This window comes from Gorilla gorilla, chromosome 13 (assembly GCF_029281585.2).
Source record: "Gorilla gorilla gorilla isolate KB3781 chromosome 13, NHGRI_mGorGor1-v2.1_pri, whole genome shotgun sequence".
Classification (NCBI taxonomy): domain Eukaryota; kingdom Metazoa; phylum Chordata; class Mammalia; order Primates; family Hominidae; genus Gorilla; species Gorilla gorilla.
In genome coordinates, this window is record NC_073237.2 from 66,328,534 (window position 1) to 66,349,850 (window position 21,317).

General features: G+C 42.2%; 1 protein-coding gene across 3 annotated transcripts in view; it reads left to right on the forward strand.

Moving 5' to 3' along the window:
* The window catches only part of MAMDC2 (MAM domain containing 2), a 177,452-nt gene that overhangs the window by 59,028 nt on the left and 97,107 nt on the right, over positions 1 to 21,317 (forward strand). For all 3 annotated transcript variants that reach the window (XM_031014898.3, XM_031014897.3, XM_004048109.5), the window contains exons 3-5: positions 5,764 to 6,035; positions 7,269 to 7,353; positions 10,542 to 10,679. In XM_031014898.3, the coding sequence (XP_030870758.1) occupies positions 5,764 to 6,035; positions 7,269 to 7,353; positions 10,542 to 10,679 (495 nt within the window). The remainder of the gene's footprint in view (positions 1 to 5,763; positions 6,036 to 7,268; positions 7,354 to 10,541; positions 10,680 to 21,317) is intronic.

A 21,317-nucleotide genomic window follows, 5' to 3' on the forward strand; every position in this document is an offset into this window, starting at 1 on the left:
CGATCCATTGAGTTCTGGCCATGCAGATGTGTCCAGCGATTGAACATGACTTCAAGACTCAGTTATTTATGGCTTGACTTCACTTAAACAGAAAAGCTTTTTCTGTTGTTTTCTGATGCCTGCATGTGACAAGGAGACATGTTCAGACCCTAGGGCACGTGGAGTCTGTACTTTTTGGCAAGATGGCTTAATGATTGTTTTTGATTGCTGACTTACTTTTTAAAAAAATCTATTTGGAAGTTTATGGCCCTTTTCTGACCCTTTATAAAGATTTTATCATCTCTAATAAATGTCTAGTAAATCAGTTCCAATTGCCTAAGCAGCCATATTTGAAGTGGATCCTTCCCTCTCCTCCTGATGCCATTTCTCCAACACTGCGGTTGGTAAATCTCCCCCAGATCCCTGGCCTGATGCATCACAGTCAACCTCCCAATCCCCCTGTGATTTCTGCCCTTCTCTGCCTTTTTCTCATTTGTTTTGTTTACTCTAACATCTCTGAAGCACTGCTTTGTATTCTTATTGGTTTTAAAAGATGAGAAAAGGGAGCGTGTCAGCAAGAGTGGTGGAGTAAGGACCTCAGAGAATCCTCTCCCCATAAAAGCAATGAGAACAGCAGAAGAAATGGTCAAAATCAACTTTTTAAGAACTCTGGAAATTAACCAAAGGCTTATAACATTCAGAAGCATGTATTCAAGAAAAATGAAGGAATACTGTTAAAACAGTGAACTTTATGGTGTTCTACATTATTCCCATTTTGATATTTAAATATATATGGAAATACAAGGGACCCAGAATAGTCAAAATGATCTTGAAAATGAGTATGAGGTCGGAGGTCTCATACTTCCCAATTTCAAAACTTACTACACAGCTACAGTAAGGAGGACTCTTGTACTGGCATAAGAATAAACATAGATCAATAGAATCGAATTGAGAAGTCCAGAAATAAACCCCACATCTATCCTCAACTGATTTCAACAATGGTGGCAAGAAAATTCAACGGGCAAAAATTAGATCAAAGATCTAAACGTAAAAGCTGAAACAATAAAACTCTGAGAAAAAAACATAGCTGTAAATCTTCGTGACCTTAAATTTGAGAATGGCTTCTTAGCTATGATGCCAAAGGCAGAAAAAAAAAAAACTAAAAATAGAAAATTAAACTTCATCAAAATTTAAAAATTTTATATTTCAAAGGATACCATAAAAAAGGTGAAAAGACGGCCAGGAGTGGTGGCTCACTCCTGTAATCCTAGCACTTTGGGAGGCCGAGGCGGGCGGACTGCCTGAGCTCAGGAGTTCGAGACCAGTCTGGGCAACACGGTGAAACCCCGTCTGTACTAAAATACAAAAAATTAGCAGGGCGTGGCAGCATACACCTGTAGTCCCAGCTAATCAGGAGACTGAGGTAGGAGAATTGCTTGAGCCCAGGAGGTGGAGGTTGCAGTGAGCCGAGATCACGCCACTGCATTCCAGCCTGGGCGGCACAGCAAGACTCCATCTCCATTTAAAAAAAAAAAAAAAAAAAAAAAGGTGAAAAGACAAAGCACAGAATGGGAAAAAATATTTGCAAATTTTCTATTTGATAAGATCTATTATCCAGAATGTATAAAACCTCTTATAACTCAACAATAAAAAGACAACCCAATTTTTAAAATGGACAAACGATTTGAACAGACATTTTCCCAAAGTAGATGTACATTAATGGCCAATAAGCATATGAAAGATGCTCTACATAATTAGTCACTTGAGAAATGCAAATCAAAAGCATAATCAGAGATCAATTCACATCAATTCACTAAAATTAAAAAAAAAAGATGGGCAATAACAAGTGTTGGTGAGGATGTGGAGAAATTGGAACTCTCATACATTGCTGGTGGAAATGTAAATGATGCAACCACTTGAGAAAGCAGTTTGGCAGTTCTTCAAAAAGTTAAACATAGAATTTCCATGTGGCCTAACAATTCCACTCCTAGGCATACACCTAGGAGAACTGAACTTTTTGTATACAAAAACACTTGCATAAAAATGCTCATGGCAGGATTATTCATAATAGTCAAAAAGTAGAGGCAATCCAAATGTCCATCAACTAATGAATGAATAAATAAAATGTGGTAATCCATAAAATAGAATATTAGCCCCCAAAAAGAATGAAATTCTAATATATGCTACAACATGGATGAACCTTGAAAATATGCCAGGTGAAAGAAGCTAGTCACAAAGGGACACATATTATATAATTGTATTTATATAAAGTTTCCAGAATAGGCAAGTTCAGGCAGACAGAAAGTAGATTTGTGGTTTCCAGAGGCTAGGGGTGGGGAGAATGAGGGATGACTGCTAATGGATACAGGGTTTCCTTTTGGGGTTATGGTGAAAATGTTCTGGAATTAGATAGTGGTGATGGTGCACAAATTTATGAACATGCTAAAAACCTCTGAATTGTATTAAAAGGGTGAATTCTATGGAATGTGAATTATGTCTAAAGTTAACTTCCAAATATCAATTTGATTAAGATGGAATAAATAAAACATTTTACACCCAAAGAAAACTTCGTTAATTCACTTGGTGGTAAAATGATTCTTTTTAAGTAAAAAGAACTCACACATTTATTCTAGAATAGCAATTTTCTTAGTGACAAGGCAGTGCTAAATTTCTTAGCAAATTTCTTAATGTCAAGACAACATCCTTGACATTAATATCTTCCTCATCCTATATTTTCTAAAACTTCTTCAAAATATACCGTGTTGCTTCTAGTTCAATTTAGCTATAACGTGACCACAAAATATACCCCTACACTGAAGCCACAAGCAGAGATAACAAGTAGTTTCAACTCAAGTGCCAACTCAGATTGATTGGTAGTGGTTACATGGAGCACTATATTTAGAAGGATTCTAAGGCTGTATCCAGAGCAGGCCTGGAAAATGTAGTGATTAATTTAGAAAATTAGTCTTGAAGTTGGCAGTGATAGTGGAGGTGGGCGGTGCTTGGGCTAATGATTAGGTCTAGGAAAATGCATCATTCTGCTGAGTGGATTGCATCCAATCAGCTGGGTAGATACATCTTTGCATGGACTGTAATGCTGCTAAGAGGCACGTTCACATGGCGTGACCTAAAAACAAATATGAGATCTTTAATTTAAATGCAAAATTCCAATATTTTAAAATAACCCACATTTATGGCTAAGATGTCAAAATCACTCAATGAATAGCACCGACTTTCATCACACAGAATAAAATCTAGGTATTTTAAATAGTATATTTTATATAGTGTGTGCTCTCAAAGGTTCTTGATAAGAGAACATTAGCATAAGCTTATAGTAAAATCTGATCAGGTGAGAGAGAATGTCAAGAGAAGTTTTTTATGGCACTCACTGAAAAGCCAAGATAATCACCAGCAGATGGACTCTGTGCACCTGCTTTAACACACATTCACTTAAATTCGAGTTGTACCTTCCAGCAGAACCGTTGCCTGCCTCCTTTACATGCTACAGGAGCCTGCACTTTCTTTGGTAGTTGAGAGGTGGATGGAGAATGAACCCTATTTACCTGTCCATACATTGTAAGTCAGCAGTTCTCAAAGACCAGTAGCATCAGTATCACCTGGAACGTCCAAGAAATGCAATCTGTTAGAAATGCAGCATCACCCCAGCCCTACTGGATTGGAAACTCAAGGGGTGGGCCTGGGGATGTGTATTTGAACAAGATATCCAGGTGACTCTGGGCTCAACTTTAAGAGCATTGCTTTGAGTTGTCCCTTTCTAGAGTGGGGAAAGGAAAAGGAGAGGGAGAGAAAAGGGGAGGCTGGGGAAGTGCCCAGGGAAAATTGAGCCTCCCATGGCAGCAAAGTTGGTATTTGATATGAATGTTGATAGGACATAGCAAGGTCTTTATTTGTTTCTTTCCTCTTTTATACTCCATGTCCCAACTCTCTACTTCTTCGGAAAAGGTTTGAGGTACTCATGTGATCTCCCCCAATCCAGCCTGCTTGAAGTCCCTTCTTTTGGGGCAGTAGCAAAGAGTGGGGAAACAGGATGGTGCTAATACATTCCTCATGCCACAAGAAGCAGCACTTTTATCCAAAAAGGGTTGGCCTCAAGAGCCCCAGCTTAGAATAGTCAAACCCAACAAGCCCTTCACCTTGGAAATGCACGTGAAGCACTTAGAACAGCACTTGGGCCTGAGTTGCAGTGAGTGTCGCCTGTACGTGGGAGGTATGGTGGTGTCAGCAATTGCTGCAAGGGCCAGATTTCTCCACAAGGGTGCCTGGGTTGGCATCTAGAAGCAATTGCTATCTGCACCCAGTGGGCGGTTGCTATGTTAAGAAGATTGCCAGCAAGAGTTAGATCTTGATCTTGAAATCCTTCAGTCGGCAAGAAAGGATCCCTGAAGACAATGCCATAACTGTGTCCCTCATGTGAGGATGGCCGTCATCTGAGCTCCAGTTAGCCTGTCGGTACTCGCCACGGAGATAAGGATCCAGGCTGGGATGGGCATTTGAGACAACAAGCGTGGGAGGACAGGCTGAAGAACATCAAGCAAAACAAAGAGGCTTTTCAGATCCTTTCTAGTAAGAGTTTAGGGTTAGGGAGACTGAAGTGCAGACACAGCGTGGTGGAAGCCACAGGATGAAAGACAGCAGGTTAAATGACAGCCATGAATGTGGGGCCCTCCGAGAAAGCATGAGAATCTGCAGGCCAGAAAGGCCCAGGAGGTCCCCAAAGACCCACAGGCAATTGGATCATTGATACAGGAAACCAGATGGCCAGAGGTGGGTTTGGAAGGCTCGAGTTAAGGTTCTTGGCTTCAATGCCCCACCAATTTTTATAGAAATGCTTTTCATATCTTGTACAGCCAGCAGAAAGCACTTGTCAATATTAGGAGGGTAGAGGGAGAAGGGAAGGAGAATGAACAGAGGAAAAGGAAAGGAGGAGGAGAAGGACGGGGAAAGGGGAATAAGACAGAAGAGAGGAGGAGAAGGAGAAAGGAGGAAACAGGGAATCCGTAAGGAGAAGTGAGGATAGAGGAGAAGGAAGGACGATTGCTAGTCCCAGAGTGTCCAGTGCTTTCCCAGCCCTGTGCTACATGTTCTGCAAGTGTTTCCTCATTTATTTCTCAGAACTATGAAATTTGATCATGGAAGAGTCAAGGGAAGGAAGTCTTGCTCCTAATTTAAAAAAAAAATAGCTTACAATGTACTTTTTCTGCCTAGGTCCCAAGATCCAGGCTTAGGTAACCAAATCAATTCAGTCTACATAATGATGCAAGTTAAATGCAGATTGAAACATTAGGTAATGGGGAGAGCTATGTAAGGAGAAGGTTGAGTCCACCCAGTTATTCTGACTTCAGTCATGCCGCTCTTCTGATTCTGATGTCCCTCAGCCTGCAGACACATATGCCTATGGGGACCAGGGAGATGAATGCAATGTGCTAAATGGGCCTGGTGTAAAAGAATAAAAAGCAGAGACACTCAGTGTGAGGAGTGAAGAGGGAGTGATGGCAATTATGGCAAAGTGGAGACCACATGCCACCCTCTGAAGAGGCAGCACCACTCAGCTCCAGCCTGTTGTCATCATCTGGCAACATGGTCTCAGTGCTTTGTAATTTTTTCAAAAGAGGCCAGTGATCCAGTGTTCAGGCAACTTTCAGTGGGTTGACAAAATATATCTGCAGGTTTATCTGCCCAGAGATTTACTGAACTGCAGTTACGTATTTTTCCAGGTTGCAAACCAAAAATTGATCCTTTTCCTGTGTTCCTTTCTCTTTCCAGGCCATTACATTTATGTGGATACCTCCTTTGGCAAGCAGGGGGAGAAAGCTGTGCTACTAAGTCCTGACTTACAGGCTGAGGAATGGAGCTGCCTCCGCTTGGTCTACCAGATAACCACATCTTCAGAGTCTCTGTCAGATCCCAGCCAGCTGAACCTCTACATGAGATTTGAAGATGAAAGCTTTGATCGCATGCTTTGGTCAGCTAAGGAACCTTCAGACAGCTGGCTCATAGCCAGCTTGGATTTGCAAAACAGTTCCAAGAAATTCAAGGTAGGTGGAGTTTAGGAGAAAGATATAAGGCCTATTATCTTTGCTTTATACTATTCTAAAATCTTATGAAAACTTCTGACATGGAGGTTAGTTATCTCCTGGATTATGACGTGATGTTTCATAAGATACATACCACAGAAGAATATTAGCAATGGAAATTAACATTTTGTTTATTCCTTAAAAGAGCTTCTTCCCAGATTTCTTTCCCATCTATTTAAATGAGCCTTCTGTAAAAATCTAAATGGGGCTTAAATCAACCTCTTCAATGAAAATAGATTTTCTATGGCTTTAGGGAGTATTCTCATTTCTATAATTTTATTTCATCCTTCTAAATTGTGTGTGCTATGTGTTTATCTTCTTAATCATTTCTTTGCTACAAATTTTGAACAAAAGGTTATAATAAAAGGAAAGTGAAAATACTTTAAAAGAGAAAAGATACTTAAAGGACATGTTCCATTTCCTTTTCAAAGAGGGAAGTTGTTCCTTTGGGAGTCCTGGAAAAGGAAGGTAGCGAATGTAAGGTGAAGCTGGGTGTGGACTGGATAAGGAAGGAGGATGGGATCCAAACACACCTGGCCATGAAGTGTGATGTTTATTGAAAATATTTCGTCGAGGACACAATGGAGCCATCATGAAAATATTCCCCATTCCTAATCCGTCTTTCAATTTCCTGTCCCATCCCACTTCTTTGAAAAGCTTGAAATACTTTACTCTGCAATACCCGCTGTCTGCTTGGAGTCCTTCCCTGTCAGCCAGTGGTTGAGGATGGAGCATGGGGGCTCTGAGTTCTCTCTTCAACAACTTCTTCCCAGCAGTTATCACCTCCTAAATCTGCCAGCATAGTTGCAGAATATAGGGCTAAAACCACAGGAGAAAAAGTGATTACTTTCAGAAACAGGACCACAAGTGCTACCACAAGCACTGAAGGTGGTGGTGGTTGGGATAGCAAGAGAAGAAAAGACAGCTGACTCTGAGCTTCTATCAGATGCCTTATTTACCTTGAAGTTTTGATGTATGAGTTTATGTGCACATGCGCATGCACACACATATATACACACACATTCTTTTAGTAAAGACCGTAGTGAAATTGGTATCCAATAGCAATTAGCTGAGACTAACTATCCTGTTTTGCCTTAAGTGGCTGAACAGCTCCAGACTAATAGCTGAAATACTGAACCAAGGAAACATGATGTTTTGAAGTCTAACTCCCCTTCTTCCCCATATGTTGTGCAGATTTTAATAGAAGGTGTACTAGGACAGGGAAACACAGCCAGCATTGCACTGTTTGAAATCAAGATGACAACCGGCTACTGTATTGGTAAGTGGGCTTCATTTTCATTGAATCAAATTGTGAGTATTTTTCTAAAAGTTACTGTTGCCAGAGGGAACTGAATCAATCCTAAAGACCAACTATTTTATAGAATGCACTGCATAATGCATACTGGTTTAAATTCTTTGCTAGATTCATTTGAATACTGTATGTTTTTTGTCTTTAGTGTGGGAAGGCTCATTAGAATCTGCCTGTACAGTCTGGATTAATGAAAGAAACATAGATGCAGGAACTGTAACTTCAGAGCTGCCACCTTAACCTCAACACATTCTGATTAAAATAATTTACAAATTGCTGGAAACTCAGCTTTTTGTAGCATGTGCCAGAAAAGCAGACATTGTATTACCTCCTTTCCCTTATTTCTCTCTTGGCACACCACGGCTCTCCTCTTAATAATCACAGTTGTCACTCAGATTTCACTTGAGCAGAGTTGGTTGTCTGTCTCTTATCTGCCAGCTTCCAAGAGGGCATAAAGAAAGGATAAATTCTGTCCTATGGTGGTTCAGTTCCTATTTGTCTACATTGAAGCTAGTTCTGCATATGACAAATACTGCTGAGGAAGGACAAGCTGTGCAGTGGAGAGGCGCAGGGAGGAGGAGAGGAAATTGGAGAGGACTGAATAGGGACAGTGCACTGGAGCAGGAGTTTCAAGAAGGAGAAGAATTTAGTTAAGTGGAGGTGCAGGGTAGGAAGGCAAGGGTTCTCCATGGCCAGACCCCTGTGGGGAGAAAGAAACAGGGCAGGTTCAGGCAAAGGCAAGAGGCTGAGTAGGGTGTTTGAAGTGAAGACCAGGACTGCTAAGGGAGTTTGTGATGGAAGAGTGTGGATGCAGGATGTGGAGCTTGGACCTGCTGAATCATGTGGGTCAGCCAGCAGGGGAGAAGTGTGCAGCTGCACTTTCAGATGACTCCAGCTGCCACGTGGAAAATGAGTTGGGTACAAGGAAAATGCATAGCAGGTGGGAAAACCCCTAGGAAGCAGCTGTGACCTTACAGAGGGGGCATAATGAGGGTAATATTGAATTAGCAGTGGAATCGGAAAAAGGCAGTAGAATTGAGAGATTTTTCAGCACTGACAACTCTTGAAGGCTAAATGAATGTGACGAGGAAGAGAAAGGAGAGTCAAAGAATATTCTGAACGACAACAGCAACAAAAAAGCCTTTGCTAATTCCCGTACGTTTCACTTGTCTGTTTTGACCTCAATGATATCTCTAGGGCAAGTGAAAGAAAACAGACCATTTTCTGAAGATACAGTGAGGCCCAGGCTCTTTTCCCTCTCGCTGGGCTTCTACCTGGCATCTGCACAGCTTGTGAACGACAGGGAAGTCAGACACCCCTGGTGGAGCGCCACCTGCTGGCTCAATCAGCTTACTGAGCCTCAGCCTCTTGGCATCCGTAAAATAGGAATAAAAAGCTTCCCTCCTAGGATTCTTAGGAGAAGGAATGATATCCTGGTTATGAAAATAATTGGTATATACAGTGCTGGACATCCAAAACATGTTAATTGCCTTTCTTCAAATGATGTGGTGACTTCTGATTTGTTTAAAACAAAACGATGCCAACACTTTTATCTTGTTAAACTCTATGATCACACTCTGACTTCTTTCTTTCTGGGTACTTTCTCTGCCTCTCTCCATTGCTCATCTGTAAAATGAGGTTAGTAACAGTGCCTATGTCATGGGGCTGCTTTGAGGATTGAATAAGTTAATTTATGTAAAGTGCTCAGAATGGAGCCTGGCATATTGAGGAATATTTTGCTTTTTATTTTACTCTTCAGCAGCATTTGGCGCTGAATGTTAGGGCATTGGCTAGCAGACACTGCGGTGGAAACATTGAAAATGAAAATCTTAGAAATGTTCGGTGCTTGCTAATGTAAAAACACATTGCTGACTACACCAGTCAAGATCCTGGCAGGAGGGAGGAAACAGAGGGTACACTCAACCTGAGTAAGTTGAGGGAAGCTCACTGAAGAGACCACAAAGGTGTGAGTGGTAAAGGAAGCCAGCAAGGGACAGCTCTGTGACCCAGGACTAGTAACAGTGATGATTCATGAACTGTTATCTTCTTTTGGTCTGAAAGGACAAGGGAGGAGTAGTTTCCAGTACCTGTAAACAATAGCTATTTGTCAAACAAGGGCTGCTTGACAAGACTTGCCAACTCATGGCGACCTGGCTGGGAGACTGCTGGGCAAGTAAACCCTTGATTTCATTCTCCTTCCACCCTCCATTGGTCGAATCCAACAGGGAGATGGAAGGCAGGGTAGCCCATTGATACAGTCCAGATAGGTCAACCGCTGCAGGACCTATCAGGTGGAGAAGAGCAACGTGGATCCGCAGGGGGCCAGTGGCCAGCACAATTATACTTCCTAGTTTAACTGTGTGATTATAAGGGTCAATGGAGGCATTAGCTTGTGGGTTTCTTGCTCCCTTTTAAGGAACAATTGTTGATGGAGACCAATATATCCATGCAAACATGCCAATGACACTAAGGTTAGAAGAGGGGGATCTGATTATCTTCTCTCTCTTCTCTACTCAGTAGCTGCAAAAGGGACCAGAACCTAGGATATATCTGCCCCACCTATGTTACCTGGGTTCTGATTTATAAGAAAAACAGGGAATTTTAGCATCTCAGACACATGTCCCTCAGCTCTGGGCAACTTGTTCATCATGAGAAGAGAAAGGAATGGAGGACTGGGCCACTAGATTCAAGAAAGGGTTGTGGAAAAAATTTTCTAGAGCTACGAGCATAACCCTGAACAGTGCTTTGAGACAGAGGTGACTGATAAAAATAGCTGACTTGTACCAAGCACTGACCACATGCCTGGCACTGTTCTGGGGGCTCTCCACACTTACAATAGCTCTGTGAAGTGGGAACATTGTCCCCATTTCACATATGGAGACACAGAGGCTACAAAAAGTGGTAAGTCATGCTCCAAGTGACATGGCTAATAAGTGGAAGGGCCATAATCCAAAGGGCCAATGATGAATTAGAATCTTGATTCATTACAGGATCTGTCTCTCTTCTTGGCCAAAATTGTGCGGGGGTCCTGGTAGAAAGGTTGCAGTGGGCAAAGGAAGAGAGAAACTTCTGAATATCTAAGAGCAAACTCTGTAGTAGGATGCATGTACCCAGGTGTGACTGTGTCTCCATGAAGTGTTTTTGTTTCCCTTCCCCAGAATGTGACTTTGAAGAAAATCATCTCTGTGGCTTTGTGAACCGCTGGAATCCCAATGTGAACTGGTTTGTTGGAGGAGGAAGTATTCGGAATGTCCACTCCATTCTCCCACAGGATCACACCTTCAAGAGTGAACTGGGTGAGCTGGGGTCAAATAGAGTCCTTTTCCCAGGATAAATTTTTCTGCTGTCTCCTCCCACTTCCTGCACTGACCTAGCTGTGGCTTCTGTCAACAGGGAAGAGAGGAGGGAGGAGGGTGAGTAGGAACTAAGTAGGAACCAGGAGGTGTGACAGAAGAGTAGGGAAGGATCTACAGTGAGGTAGAGACAAACTGCAGCTGTGAGCTCTGTAGCTAAGGGGAAGGCCATCCCATTAAAGGTTCTCCTTCACCTGTGGCCTAGTCTTGCATTTTCATATTTCCATATTATGCTTTACTTTCTTGTGTATTTGTTGTTTGATATTTCTCATTTCTAAAGACAAGGCTGGAAAAATCCTAGGTTATTTTTCACTGAAGATAGATCAAAGGATGGGAATGGGTCCTAAGAACTTCCCGAGTGACAGTGAGGTGAGCCAATACTGATGATTAGCTCTGAATGTGGTGTGCAACAGGCCCCCCTAGTGGCCAAGAAGGCTGCTTCTCTGCAAGGAAAATGGGAGGTGAGGTTGTGTTACCAGCGAGAAGTCAGCTTTGAGGAGAAGTCCTCCACAGAAGAGAGACAAGGGCAAGGGCTTACTTACTTGTGGGTTACCACTGCTCTCACCTGGACCCTGGTAGGCTTTGGAAAAGCCTAGGTCTCCCCACAGTTGTAAGACATTTCATCCTCGACTCCAAGGTCTCCGCGGAGCGAGAAGCTTCTGGCAGCTGGCCTTTCAACAAGAACAAGAACAGGAATTTTTATTCTATTGCAAACAGTTAACTTTTTCTCTTTTCATCCTTTGCGCATAGATATTGAGGTAATATACTCATCCTAATAATTTGTTGATGGTGACAGTGTGTCCCCATGCCTGAAGACATAATGACCTTTTATGGTTCTTACCATTTTTCTTCATTCACTATTGCTTCTCTTCATCTGAATATATTTAACCATGTCTCCAACTCTTTTTTTCAAAAGTGCTCATCCTTCAGCTTATCTTGACTCTGGACAGTCTTCATCCTAACCTTACTGTTCTCTTTGCTCCTATTCTATCTTCTCCTTTATATCCAGAGTCTCAGGTTCAATTCCCTGTAACAGCCAGGCAGACAGTATAAGCAAATGACATGTGGGCTGGGTGAGGACTGCGGCAAACTAGATGGCAGAGACCCTGTGCAAAGGCTACTTGACTCCAGTGAGTTGCTGCTGTGTGAGAATGTAAGCCCGGGTTGCCAGATCTTTTGATGTTTCAAGATCATTAGGAAGGCAGGGGATTTTTTTGTGTGTGTGAGATTTCCCAAATTTTTAAAAGTTAGTGAATATTTTCTAAAATCACAGTGTGGGCCAATAAAACACACTTGCAGGTCAGGCCCTGTTGGCCAACTTCTATTTTGCAACCTTCATTTGACAAGTTTCTTTTACAACACGTTCAGGCTTCTTAGAATAAGCTCTTTATAAGTAACCACAAATAAAAAGACTGGAGTCTCATGGAGCTTGCCTGTTTAAAACAAACACAACTTTAAATCTAGCATTTTCATTAATTTGACCCAGCATTAGATATAATGGGGTAAATGACAATTAAAATGACAGATCCTCTATGGCCCCTTCCCAGCTTCAAGGAAGATGCTCTCAAGAAAGGAAAAGGGATTTCTACCACAAATGGATGTTAACAAAGGGTGGTATGTGTCAAGTGCAATAAGAGTGGTCTCCTTCCTCCATCAAAAAAGAAAGGTGTTGGGAATTCAGAGACAAAAGAGGTCCCTCACTGCTTGGATGTCCTAGAAGACATGATAAAAGAAGTAAACTGTATTTCGGGGATGGGTATGATTTTGACAAAGATGAGAAAAAGCTAAGAGCAATGATACAGTGGTTGTGCTACAAGGGGTGGATGGGGGGAGAGATGTGGCTGAGAAAGCAGTGCAGGGGCAAATTCTAAAATGCCTGGAATGCCAGGAAAGAGATTTTAACTTTATTTCATTGACAATGGGAGGCCACACAGGTGTTTGGGCAGGGGAGAGACACCATCACAGCAGTGTATTTAGATGGATTAACATGACAGAGATTATTTCAATAGATGGAGAGTAAAAAGGTGGAGCAAGAGTACAGAAGAATCCCCTAGAAACTGTTTCTTCAGATGCATCTGGGGTCACTTACATAAGAAACTGAGATAAGACAAAAAAAAAAAGCATGTTTATGTACTTCCTACCTTTAAAAGCAAAGCAAGGTTCAGCCCTCTTTTTTTTCTTTTTTGAGACGGAGTCTTGCTCTGTTGCACAGGCTGGAGTGCAGTGGTGCAATCTCAGCTCAATGCAACCTCCACCTCCCGGGTTCAAGCAATTCTCCCTGCCTCAGCCTCCCAAGTAGCTGGGATTACAGACACCCACCACTTTGTCCAGCTAATTTTTGTATTTTTAGTAAAGACAGGGTTTCCCCATGTTGGCCAGGCTGGTCTCGAACTCCTGACCTTAGGTGATCCGCCCGCCTCGGCCTCCCAAAGTGCTGTTTAGCACTTTTGACAGTGACAAAGGACTGGAGTTTTTCTACGGATAGCCCATATTTTTACCTTATAAATAAGTGGCCCATCCTCATTTGGGGCCCTTTGTAGGAACCACACTATAAATAAGTGCTCTGTGTAGAGTGAATGATAACCAGTCATGGCAAAGTAATCCATGAATCTGCATGAGTATTTTAAAAGACAGTTGGGTTAACTCAAAATAGTAAAATGTCACCAACTCTGGAGAGCTTTATGTAAATGAGTAAAGCAGCTAACAATCTCTTGGGGTTTCAGGAAAGAAAAGCCAGATGACTTTTTCTTCATGTGTGACAATAGGCTAGTTTTGAGATTGTTTTTCTGTCATATCTTAAGAATCTAATACAAGGAACAGAAAGGATCTTGAAAGGCTGATGCATCAAAATGACGATTATTTCTTGTGTCATTATCACAGTTGCACAGAGAGGCAAATTTAGCAATGGGGAAGTGTTAAAGAACTTTTCCCAAATCATTTAAAAATTAGTTCCAAAGTCAAACCCTGTGGGTAACCAATGTTATGATTCAGTGATTATTCAGTGTTTCATTTTTCATCCTCGATGGCAAGAGGCAGCTGGCTGGGGAGAACATATATTTCTTGGAAGAGGCAACAGACCAGTGGGCTAGTGTCAAATCATCCATTTGCTTGTGTTACCTGAGTGCAATTCGTCCTTTGAAGAGTGTAATTCTCCTAGTCCTTCCTCTGAATCTTAGAATATTCTGACTATATTTGTGTCCCTAGGGATAGAGAAAGAGCCCCAGGCTAGGAGTCCAAATACTTGTGCTCCAGGCCCAGTTATCAGAGTACTTTATTACCTTGACTAAACCCTTAACTTCTTAGTGTCTCCATTGATGCATCTGCAAATGAGCAATTTGAATTCAATGATCTCTAAGATGCATTGGAGTTCCAATATTTTACTTTTCTCTCCTTGCCTAATGCTATTTACCAAAATCTCCAAGTTCACCATTCAGTGAGATCTATTTCAAAATGGCTTGAGTCCCTCCTGGATACTTATAAGCACATAGCATTTGGCATTAGAAAAAAAAAAAAAAAAAAGAGGACTAAAGGGACCAAGGGGTGAGGAAAAGAGGCCCTGGATTTTCTAATGTCTTGACCAGAAGGGTCAAGACGTAAGCATAGTGGTGTGGTCATCCTTGAGAAGCACTAAGACTTGCTGGTAGGGTGCTGTCACCCCTGACATAAGCACTTGCCTCTCTTCCCTCTTCCCCTCCCATCTCCCTCTCTCTATTTTCCCATTCTTCCTCTTCTTCCTTGGCTATTCTAGAATACTTCCCCAAGGCAGGCAGCTTTTCCTACTAGCATTGCTTAGTCCCCATATGTCAATACTGTGGGCTGAAAAACAAGCTGACCTGAGGGCTGAAGGGAGGAAGTCTAAGAAGACTACGCACCTTCCAGACATCCAGGGGATTATACAGTAAGTCCAGTCAGAGCCTCAACACCAGAATGACACTTCTTCACTGATCATTATTCATTCCTTCACTCATTCAACAAACACATAATAAGCACTTTTTACATGTATTTATATTTACATTCTTGCATACCCTGGTGACATAAAAAAAGTCATTCTGGATAAAGAAAATATGGCACATATACACCATGGAATACTATGTAGCTATAAAGAAGGATGAGTTCATGTCCTTTGCAGGGACATGGATGAAACTGGAAACCATCATTCTCAGCAAACTGACACAGGAACAGAAAAACACCGCACGTTCTCACTCATAAGTGGGAGCTGAACAATGAGAACACATGGACACAGGGAGGGAAACATCACACACCGGGGTCTGTCAGGGGGTGGGGACAGCATTAGAAGAAATACCTAATGTAGATGATGGGTTGATGGGTGCAGCAAACCACCATGGCACATGTATATCTATGTAACAAACCTGCACATTCTGCACATGTATCCCAGAATGTAAAGTATAATTTTTAAAAAATGATGCTTTAAAAAAAAAAAACAGTCATTAACCTCAAAGAGTTTACAGGAACCAACTTTTCCCAAAATGTCCTTCCCTATAATACCAGTTTTTAGTAAACTAATCCTTATATGGGGCACAAAGGTGATATGTGGTCAAATAAACTGGGGAAACCCTGCATTAAAGAAAGTTAAACAGATTTCTTTATTTCAGGATTTCTCACCACCTGTAATATAGTTCTGTGCTCATGTACATTAAGGCATTTCTCAGATTATCTGAATACCAAAATGCTACATAAACTTGCAAGCATGCACAGTAATGTATGACTAATAGAGGTATGAAATAAATGATATGAAACCACAGACAAAAGATCACCTTGGTTTTGGGGTACAGAGAAGGCCCTCTTAAGGAAGTAATAGTAGAACTGGAATTTGGCCAGATGCATAAGGGGGAGACAAATGTAGCATGTGCAAAAGTGTAGAGGCATGAGAGTGGATGGTTTATTTTATATTTGGAGAGCATTTGAGAATCCCAAGGTATGTGATCATGGCAGAGGAACCCCTGAGTTCCAGGCTACATTCCTACATATGATTAGCAGGAAGCCTGATTGCCTGCATTCCACTCTTTCCTGCTATTTCACTCCAAGTTCTCTTCAACCTTTGGACTAATATTTTGTCCATTCATTAGCCAACATCCCCACTCAACATACACACACACACACACACACACACTCCTCATGCCTGGAGTCCTCTGTAAGTCTTTCCCCTATAGAGGATAGGGCCAAAAATGATGAGTTCAAAAGACTCTAAAATATTTTATTTGAAAAGCTCTGCCCATAGGACTCAAAGATTTGATCCGTATCATTCTTTAAAACAAAACAAAATAAACCCTCCAATGCTCTAAAAAGGAAAGAGGTTCCCTCTCTTATCATATTTGCTTTCTACCGCATGTATTGATTTCCCCGGAGCTCTATCAATTTGGGTGGCAAAGTAAAGATTAAATGGTTCAGATGTCTGCCCGCAACAGCAGATTTTGCTCTGTGTGAGTTCATCTTGTGTTCATTCACATACTGGATGCAGCTTTTGCCTTTGCTTTCAGGTAAAAACTGGAGAAACAGCATGCAGAAGGGAAGCTCATTGTCTACTTAGGAATTTCAGAACTGCAGAGAGGGTTGAGGGAAGTCTTCCCAGGAGAGTGCTAGTCTTTGTGTTGTAGAAAAGCAAACAGTGAATGTAATTTCTGAAAACTACAATGTGATATGAGTTTTCCTTCATTTCCTTGTATGTTCCTAACAATCTGCCCCAAACATTGAGTCAAGGTTTTTAATGAGCATTGTTCCCCCAAATTATTGTCTGATGATGGAAATGACTAAAATAATGCAGTAAGAATTGTGATGGGACATCTTTGGAATACTGGAGGGGATGTAATTTTTATCCTGTATTTTCTTAATTCTGATTCGTCACATATGGGTTTCTTTCTTTATTCATATTTTATGAAGTGAAACAAAATCTTTCAGGAGGTAACCTACTGACAGCTCAGATCATTACTGTTTTCTACATACCTTAGCAAAAAAAAAAAAAAAAAAAAGATGATTGCTGGAAAAATAATGAGGGATGCATCTCTTTGCTAAGATTTAAAAAACCAAGCCTGCTTGTGGTGCTACTCTGGAAGAAGCTGGACAAGGTTTCAAAATCTAAAATAAGGTTAGAGTTATTTAATTCCATCAAACATCATGAGATGGTTGGATCATCGCTCCATGACTCGTGACACTCTTTTCTCTTTTCAGTTTGGAATGAGCAAGAGTCATTTTAACAGGACTTATTTATTTACTCTCTGCATTGATCCATTTGGTGCATGGTGTAAGTACTCGGTAGGGAAGCAGCTTTCTTAATTTTCTTACCATTTTCTTTGTGCAAGGTCTGCTGGATTTCCTTTCTCTGCCCTTGGATGACTTACTGTGGCTTTCCAGTTACTTTCAGGTATTAATAAACACCTTCATTTTCAAGGATTAGATGCAGTCAAGTCACAACTGCAATGTCTCATCTAGTTCAGATCTTCCCAGAGACTGGGCCACACAACAGCAGTAGAGAGAAAGGTTTGTGCTTTGTCTCTTCATACTTCACCTTTTTCTTCCCTACTTCTTCTCCCTCTTACTGTACTGCTTCTGGCTGCTTCAGAGTTGGGAGGCAATGGGCAGGGTGTGGATGGAACAGAAAGGCAAAGGCCAGGGACAAAAGGTTTCACTTGCCTCTTGCTATTTAATCTAGAGTTGATGACCTTCATACAGCACATGGCCAAATTCTGGCATTCCTGTCATGGCCAATGGGGGATCCCACTTTAGTGTTGACAGACAGGGATGAGCAACTCTCTGGCTGACCATCTGTGAATCCTGCTTAGCTCATATAAGTCATGGTATGCCCTACCAGCTCCCTTCTAACGGAATTACCGCACTGGTAGGCAGTTCTCTTGAGAAGAGTCCTTTTAAGGTACTGTAGCCCAGCTGCTTTCTAAATTGCCCCCTCAAACTCTGGAAGTGCATTTCACTGGCAACAAACTCCTTTTTCTCTACTCTTCCCCTACGGGTCCCTATAGTCAGTTTTTTGCCTTTAGATGTATGCACCAGTGCCAGGCTCCATCTCTGCATCACACACACACTCCAGTACCACTGATCAAGCTTTTTCAAGAACTCTGATCACCTTCATCTCAAGGTCCAGAGCAACTGCAGAGCTCAGAAATTTCTGCTCAAAAGGGAGGGGATGAGGTTACATGGCAGTTTCCTTCCTCTACCTCTTCCATGAGTGGTTCCCTTAAGCCCCCTCCTTTAGATCAAGGTAAGAAAAGGGAAGCAATCCCCTTGCCTTCCCTGGAGAGGTCAAAAGGAAACACATAGCAGGGCAGCTCTAACCCAACTCTTTATAGAAACCCCATCTCCAATCTCTCTGATTCATCTCGAGCCTTCTCATATGCACAGGCTAGAAGGGAGAGATGGGCTAACACTTGTAGAGCTGGGGTAGGTGCCAGGGGCTGCCACTTAGCATATTGACAGTCTAGCACCACTCTTTAGAAAATAGAGGTTGTTGTCACTTATTGTTTGGGGCTTTGAGGTCTTAGCACAGATAGGAGAAGTCTCACGTAATATTCATTCATGCTTACGTCATCCTTGAAAGCTGTATAAAAAGACTAGAGTCTGACTTTATCATAGTAAGGGCCACCAAAACCCGTACAACTAAAGGCTTGTGAAGATAACTGTCAGACTCATAGGGTGGAAAAACACGCATCATAACTCATTATCTTTGGGTGCCGTCTGCTCACCATGGCAGCAGACCAGTGGGTATTTATTTCCCTCTGGCATACATCTCTTCAGACCAGGTTGTCTGCCCTACTGGGGAGACAGCTTGTCCAGACAACCAGCAACACTGGAGCAGACAACACAACTGGAGTGCAAATGTGGCCAGCAGGGCACATCACAGCTGAGTCAGAGGATGCCTCTGGCACCGCGGCCAAGCCAAGGGCAGTCTTGGGGGAATGCTGGTGAGCCAGACTGCTTGAAAATAAACATTCAGGAACCGCCTTTAAAGTTCTTTCCCTAATGCAAGGGGAAATGGCTGACTACCAGGGGCCACTGGTTCCACATGAAAAGTTCAGCTAATACAGAGGGCTGCTGCAAGAAAGGAACAGACGGCCTCTTCAGGAGCAAGTGTGCATACACCAGCACTGCAGGCTCCATCCCAGAAGGGGCCTGAGCACTGGCAGCATGACTGAGAACTGTGATCTTTCTTTCAACTGAATTTGAATTTTTTTTTTTTTGCCTAGAAACCTCGGGCTCTTTGTGTATAATCCAGAATTAGGTAATAATAGATTGATTTTCACTCTGTGTATGGCAAAGCAGAACAGACTGTAGAGGAGTGGCAATAAGCTTCTCAATTCTTAATCTTATGGGGGAACCCATTTCCCCCATATAACCTCTTTCATTTTCAGTTCAAGTTGTAATACTTTAGAATCTCTGTGGCCTGCAGGGTCTCCAGTGATTTGGCAGATTAAAGGATTCTGTCTACTTAAAGTCCATCTATACCTAGTTTCATCCTACTCGAATCTTAAAGATCTGACAAAGAAAAAAAAAAAGCCTTTTCCAGAGGTTCTGGAAGCTCTAGAGCCCTATGCCAGATAGGAGTGTTGGGTTCATTGAACTAGGCAGGAAGATTCTCCTAATATCAGACACTGGACAAATTTTCCAAGAACTCCAGGCTACCATCATTGTTTTTAGAAAGGAGAATACAATGGCACCTGCAGCCACCTACCCATTGACTCCTCTTCCTCAGAACAGATTGTATCTGATGACACACTCAGCCTGGTTTGGCTGTCATTCCTCCAGCCTCTTCTCCTGGGGCAGACACCCGAATGACAATTTCTGAATCACCCCTAACAGTTCAACTGAGATAGTAAACTCATGATGAGCTACCTTTTGTTCCCCAATGAGAAGCTTAATGTTGCTCAAATTGTCAGTAAATAGAACCCAGCTTTGGCAACAAATGAATGATGGAAAAAAAAAGGGTACAAACGCATGTGGTCTAGTCTGGTGGTTCTGTATGAGACTTAGTGTCAGCAGTCTAGGTCTTATTCCCAGCAGCCTCTCTGACTCACTTTGGGCAGATCGTGCTGTGTTTTCTGGATGCTTTTTGGATCAGAAATGTGATTGTGGTTCACTTGACCTAGCATCCTCAGCACAAGTTGCTAGTGAGGCACTTTGGCTGCAAATGCACAAAATATTGTCCACACAGCAGGTGAGTTACGACCCTTTAAAAACAACTCTCAGATGTCTGTCATCTGCAAGGAAGATGAATTTACAACAAGGCTGGCTGTGGAAGCTGACACTAAGCTGGGACTAGGTGGGAAAGAGATTTCCTGGGAGAGATGGCTATGAAGGCTCTGAGGAGAAAGGAGCCAGAGTAGCTGGGGACAGGCCCAGTGTCCTTATTGGGCACAGCAGCCATAGTGCCTAGGAGCCATGGCATTTTTAGGGGTCCATGACAATATTTTAATTTTACTTATTTGAAAATTGGAAGGGTAAAATGAATATAATAATTTCTAGCCTACATCATATACCTCTTTATGCCAATGTAGTAATAAACTAAAATGTTGTTTATTTTATTTATTTATTTTTTATGGAGGAATGGGCCCACAAAAGTCATAAAGATGCCCTGGGTAGGGAAAACTTTCAGCTCAGGATGCAAACCTGACCCCTGAGGAAGAGGAGAACCTGGGCCGATGGGAGCTGCTGAAGGGCCCCATGGCAGACAGAATGGCCTGCCCCTCTGCTATGCTTGGTCACTGCCTGGGAGCAGCCCAGAGTGGTGTGGTCTTGGTACAAACTCTCCTGCAGGTCCAAAGGTGAGGTGGCTGGAGACCCAGTCAATGATGGTTCCTTCAGCAAGTTCTCTTAAATGGGATCTCTGTGGCCCCTGCAATTAGGTATCCAGGAAACAAAGTATTACACATACATTATAATACAAAGAATTGTAGCTCTCCTCCACTCAGTTCTCCCTGCTCATATCTCACAAAAAGATTCTATTTCATTGGTAAGTCATGTTACAAAGGGCAATGAAGACTTCATCTCTGTCTTTGATATTCACATGAGTTCTTAGAGAACAGGAGCAGATTACAGAAGCTAACTGGCCATAGGCATTCTCCACTACTAGAATGTTCTTGTCAAGGCTGGCTGGCCACCAGGAGTGCTTTAGAGGGTTTCCAAGCTTGGGATATGGAGGAGTGACCTTCCCTCCATATCAGAGTTTCTTTGATTCTATCCAGTCTGTCATTCCGATTCTTCCTTTGAAATTCCTGCCCAGAGGTGGCAAAGTGGAGCCTACAGTGGTTTCCAGCCTGCAGATATGTTTATTTGGTGCATACAAAGTTTAAAAAAATATGGTGGGGAGTGTTAGGCGTTGAATTGTGCACAGTCAAAATTCAAATGTTGAAGTCCTAACCCCCAGGACTTAGAATGTGACCTTGCTTGGACATAGATGGGTGCAGAGGTCATTAGCTAAGATGAGGTCATGTTGGAGTAGGGTGGGCCTCCAATCCAATATGACCACAGTCCTTATTAAAAGGGGAACTTTGGGCACAGAGAGAAATGTAAACAGGGAGAATGCCATGTAAAGATAAAGGCAGAGGCCTTCAAGCC